Consider the following 5,890-nt stretch of genomic DNA (forward strand, 5'->3'; position numbering starts at 1 on the left):
CTCCTTCACACATGTTACCCTTGTTCCTCGGCAGCAAATGAACACTGAGGACAGAGGCAGCAACCTAAACCTGCAGCTGAAGGTATAATTCATTACAAGCTCCACCCACAACACTTACCTTGTGTGTTAGAACAGGTTTACCTGCATGAATTGAGCAAATGTTTTTGTAAGAACATATATGAAAGAATAAAATGTTGAGTAAGCATGAAGATTAGAGGTGAATATCTTTTATTTTTACTTCACAGGGTGGGGTTAATGTGTCCATAACAATAACGTGCCTATTTCTATTGGCACACCTGCCACCTGTTTTTCTTCTCTCTCCTCTAGTCAAATATCCAGAAGCCTTTATAACCCTAGAGATCAAGTTCGTATTATTAACAAAAAAGAGTGCTAACAATGCTAAAGGGCTCTTGGAACGTAAACTGGTTGATCCGTCTTAAGGCAAACATTAGTTAGGAAGTAAATCTTAGAAGCACATCTTCAGACAACTTTTGTGTATTTTGCTAATTATGCCTCTTTACTTTTCCTTAAATCAATGTTTAAAGGAATGTGAATAGTAATAGAGTATTTTAGTACCTCTACCACTGGTGAACATACAACTCTGTGACTGCCAATTGCATGATAGCATGATTGCATGATATAGGCCTAGTCCTATTTGGACAGCTGCTGGTAGAGTAAAGAATCACACTTGAGGGACCTCTATTGGCAGAGCAGAATACTGCACCACTTAAAGCTACTATAGGCTACTCATTAAAAAGTGTATTATTTTAGACATTGATTTTTTTTCTCTTTATTCTTTAAACTCGAATAGGCAATGCTTACTCCCTCACTACATAGTTAACTGACTCAATTAAAAGTATGCAGCTAAATAAAAAACAGGTATGATATGTATACATACCTATATTAATATTGAGATTAATATTGAGATGATATGATCTGACTAAGCGCTGTGACCTTCAGTGTGTGGATTGATGGTCACACTTCCTTAAGCGTCGACTCTAAGTGATGCCATTTAGTAAAAAATCAATTTGTTCCCTGTTTGTGCCCAAAACCTGATAAATCTATTATAAACACTGAAAGGAGGAAACAAGTCCAACTTTTAAAATGTACATAAAAGTTTTCTTTTATTTGAAGACATGGGGGAAAAAAACAGTGAAAGTCTCAGCCGCAGTTGCATAACGGCTTATTACATTCTGTCTCATTTGCGTCTGGGTTTCCTTTCAACTTTCCGCCCACTTTTTTCCACTTCGAGCAGACCTCTGAGGTTGTTCTGTCTCCGGGAGCTGATTGGCTGCTGCGACCCGCTAGTCGAGAGGCTCTGGAGGACTTTAAGAATAAAACTCCGGTCCTGCCTGTCAGCCTCAAACCGCTCTGAACCCTGACACGCAGCACAAGCTTTGGCGGCGTTTTCTCCTCTATTTCAGCTATGTCTTCAGACATTACCACAGGTGAGTGTTACGACTGCTTGAGCCATTAGTTTTAAATTATGAGACTACTTGATGATGATTATAGGCCTATAAGAAACAACTACCGCCAGCATGATGCGTTCAGAGAGGCTGTAACATATATTTTACACTTAAAATTTCACACTCACTTAATTCTTGTTAATATATCACATGAAGTTAGGACCAATTAAAGCCTCACTGAACATGTGGGCAGATTTGTAGCCTGCCATACTTAACGGTACGTTTCAGCCTCAGCTTCATGTCTGTACAATTTTATCCTTTTTTTTTTTTTCTTAATTTCATTTTCTTACGTTTTTGAATATAGTCTCTCTGTGTCCTATTTCTCTACACATGTTAAAATTCACTTTAGTCTATTGAAATGACTGTGATATGGTGGGTAAACTGAGATCTGTTGGTCCTATACTGCATCTTGTATTTTATAGTGGTGTTGTATATATTCAAGGAATAGTTTTATTATAGCCTTAAGCACAAAACTTATTATGAAACTTCTGTGACATTTTTTGCATCACAGTTTGCTGACCAGGTGTTAAACAGGCTGGTTGGTATTTTATATGCCTTATGGGCGTTTAGGTTTATTTTCCCACATCAAGTTATCCGTCACAGTCCACTGAGTGACATACACTTTAAGTGAAGGCTTTTGCTTTTAGCTTTTATTTAATTTGATTCTCAACCTCGCATTATTTGCAATAATAAGCGATTTCTCATACTGGAACATTTCCTAGGTTATTGACAAATTATAGTTTCATTTCCAAAACATATATTTTAAATCCTAAAGAGTAAAACTCTGCCTGTCAATCCTCAGTTGGGCTTTCTGAAACAACCTTATATGATCTAAACATTTTCTCTCAGTGAAGTAATGGGATTTCTTTCCAACTGCCGTCACATTTTCCGCAGACTTAGAGCAGGAGCTGGGAGAGTTGCTTCAGGAGTTCCAGGATGTGGTGGAGGAGCTGAAGGCCCCACCACAAAGCAAACCCCATGCTTACCAGCGAGTCCTGCAAGAGGCCAAAAGTCGCATGGGGCCGGGAGATGACAGTGGAGTGGAGGACTCTGACTACAGTGAGTACCAGGGATATTGTGATTAAGATGGTATTTGGATAAAACACCATAGACAGTCGAGACAATGACAGTATTTACTGCATCATTTGTCGGTGACTTCGGTTGTATGAAGGCCCCATGGGTGGCAGCGGAGCCCCTTTATCAGCCCAAACATCTGCCGCTTGACACTTTTAATTTGCATGAAACTGTTGTATCCCTGTACACTTCTCTTTAAGACGGCGTTTTGTTCATGACAATAGCTTTCTACTGGAATGAAGCGCAATTATGGATAACCCATCTTTTGTAATTGTCTTTTTTTATTTGTTATTGCTGCTGTTGTGCATTTGTTGACGGTTAGGAGATAAAAGAAGAAAGTGTATTTCTCTGCTCCCATGTGTCGTCATTATTTAAAGTATTTTGGCCCCCTAATGTTTCAACAGGCAAGCTGCTTTCAGAAGCTGACACACGGGAGTCGCTTACAGCAAACAGGCGTTTACCTTCACTTTACTGCTTGCTATTATCATTACGTGCAAGTCCTGCATTGTGTTAAAAATTACTGTCATTGTTATTGTTGATCATTTGCATGGGCTGGCCTTAGTGCTTGTCTACTGTGTATAATCTCTGCTCACTCCCTCTTTGTTTCCCTCTCTCTCTCTCTCTCTCCCCTCAGGCAGTGAAGCGTCTTTGGGAAACAGTTTGAACACCAGCGAGGAGGAGCTTCACACAGCAGGCATAACGCTGGCACCGAAAGGTACTAGAGGCTTCCATCAGCCTATCTCTATCCAAGATAGCCCTAGTTCTTACAGTGATCACTATCACTTTTACTCTGATCACTATCACAGCCACACAAAAAAACTCTACATTAGGCCTGGAGCTCTTTTGTTTTTACACAACAAAGTGCCTGCCGCTGTGACTGTCACGTCTCAGCCCCCCCCTCTTCTGCAAGTCTCCTGCAGAGGTTATTTGTGCTGTTATGTTGAGGAGACAGTGGCCCAGGTGTGTGTGTAAGTGCATGTATGTAAGTGAATAGGCGCTACTGTATGTTGTCGCATGCAGATGCACAGAGTACACATACATCTCAAAGGAAGAAAACAAGACGTTGGCCAGGAGGTGCCATTGGCTCTAATTGTGTTTATCCAGAGGAGCTTACCTTACATATGTACAGCAGCGATCCTGGTGGGATCCATCAAACTGCTTAGGTTTTACAGCTTTATTTCCATTTGTAGAAAAGAGGCTGAAAATGTTTTTGCCAGTCCAAAAGCAGCTTGGTTCATATGTAATTCTGGGACTTAGATTAGTTTTCAGCTTTTGGTCCAAAGGAAATACCACTGAACTGAACTGCATTTCTCCACTAAAATATTCCATTGCTGCTTTTTTTTTCACTATAGTTTCTCAAATTCCACTTCATTCTGTCCTCTCTCTGCAGCCAAGCTGGGAGACACAAGGGAACTTGAGAGTTTTATCGACATGTTGGACCGGGAACTTGCTGGTGTGTATTTAAGGGAATTATACCCCCTATCACTCAATCTTTTCTTTATTCCTTTTGCACTTAATCTGACAAGCCAGCAGGCTAGAGTCTGTAATGGTGGCGGAGATGCTGACAGACTGCATGTTTTGTTACACATTGAAATCCAGTGTGCGTACCAGTAGCTGCCTTGTTTCTACCCTGTACTACCCCCCCTCCCCTCCCTTCCCACCTCCCGCTCCCGTTTATCTCTGAGCACCTCTTGTGTGTAAATGCCATGTCTGGGGACTCAGGTGGACTATCTACTCGCCCTTTAGTGATAATAGCATACTTGACTACATAAGCATCATGATCCTGCTATCAGCTGTAAAGCAGTGGTGTTTCAGAGGCCCGGGAACACATACATGTCCCCACACACTCACAGACCACAACCAAGAACAAAACATGCATTCTCTGCTATCAGTTGTCTCAGCACAGAGAGAATTAATGTTATAAATTAATCGTAACTCCCCTTGTATCTTTACAAGGCTCATTTAATAGTCTGTGCATTTTTTAACGTGAGCGTTAACATGCCTGTGTGCTTATTCTCCTTTTTTCTCCCTCTCTTGCAGAGATGTGAACAGAGAGAGATAGCAAGCCACGGTGAGGGGAGGGAGATGGAGGGGGGGTGGGGGGGCAGGCCGGGGGCGACATGGCTGGCTACTGCGGAGCAGATCTACACCGGAGCGGATCTGAGGGAGTAAATGCTCCCCTGGCTGCTCCAGGGGAAAAGGTTACCATCAGAAATTAAAAGGGCACTCCATTCCAAAATGCAAGAACACCCTCAGACCCCTGGCAACGTAGCACTCAGCCAGCAAGATGACGTCCCTGCAGCATCAGATCCAAGATGTGTAACATATTCTCCAAAAAAGACAAAGCTTCTCCCTGTCCGGGCATATGAGAAACGTTGCTTAAGTATAGAGAGCTTGTTTATGTCACGTTTGAAAGTCCCATAAGTACTTTGCCAGTAAACGGCCCTAAATCTACAGTGCCATATACTGTATTTCTTTTTTATAGGAGGCTTTAGATTTAAACTTATTTCGTGTCCAAGGGGTTCAGATCTGCTGTGTGACATCAAAAGTAATTTTTATGCTGACATTTCCCGTGTACAGGTTTTGTGAATATTCTTTTTTTTAAATATAAATTGTTGTACAGATGAATGCACATATAAATAAAGCAAAGATTTGATTTGATTTTCTACTCCGTTTGATTTATTGATGACATGCAGAACTAAATTTAGTCTGGCTCCAGGTTCCTCCTTGCTGGCCGACACACAAATGCACTATGTTGAAGATTTTTCACTTTCTTAGAAAATACTCCTGACAGTAGTGACAACAAATTATATTCAGTGTTCCTGCACCCTCACTATCCCCTAAACAGACTGTTGCCAGTGTCAGAGCACATGTCTCGGGAGCCCTTCACCCATTCTTCTTTGTTTGTTCCTATGCTTCCTGTATGTCTGTTCTAGTTATGCTTTGAGTTTCACTTCTGCCACTAAAATCAGGAAACACACATTTAGCTCAGACACCATGTGAAGTCGGCTTAAAAGGGAAATGCGTCAGTTGTGCTGAGAGGAACAATGCTCATTTAGACTTTGTGCTGTAATTCTTTTGTGGGGGCTGTGAATCCACTGTAACTTATTACCACAAATCCAAGCTTTGAACTGGAGGGAGGAAATTGTTCTGCTTTGTTTGTGTTGCCTGTAAAAGAACATCTTAGCTGTTACCTCGCTGTGACTTTTCCATCTGCTGTCATTTCACTGCAGCACAGGTCTACCATGTGTCATCCATTTACAAGTGTCTCCTCCCTGTTGTCAGAGCAACACAGCTTAGAGAAACAGACGAGTAGTGAGGTGAAGGTTGTGGTTGTAAGATGTAATTTT

General features: G+C 41.4%; 1 protein-coding gene across 1 annotated transcript; it reads left to right on the plus strand.

Moving 5' to 3' along the window:
• The first annotated feature begins 1,316 nt into the window (after window positions 1-1,316).
• Window positions 1,317-5,160, plus strand: LOC310992338 (regulator of cell cycle RGCC). The gene is made up of 5 exons (XM_083980357.1): window positions 1,317-1,448; window positions 2,361-2,525; window positions 3,175-3,255; window positions 3,931-3,993; window positions 4,581-5,160. The coding sequence occupies exons 1-5, from the start codon at window positions 1,427-1,429 to the stop codon at window positions 4,586-4,588; spliced, it is 339 nt and encodes a 112-aa protein (XP_083836483.1). The 5' UTR covers window positions 1,317-1,426; the 3' UTR covers window positions 4,589-5,160.
• Window positions 5,161-5,890: the final 730 nt, after the last annotated feature.

This window comes from Trachurus trachurus, assembly GCF_905171665.1.
Source record: "Trachurus trachurus genome assembly, chromosome: 10".
Lineage (NCBI taxonomy): Eukaryota > Metazoa > Chordata > Actinopteri > Carangiformes > Carangidae > Trachurus > Trachurus trachurus.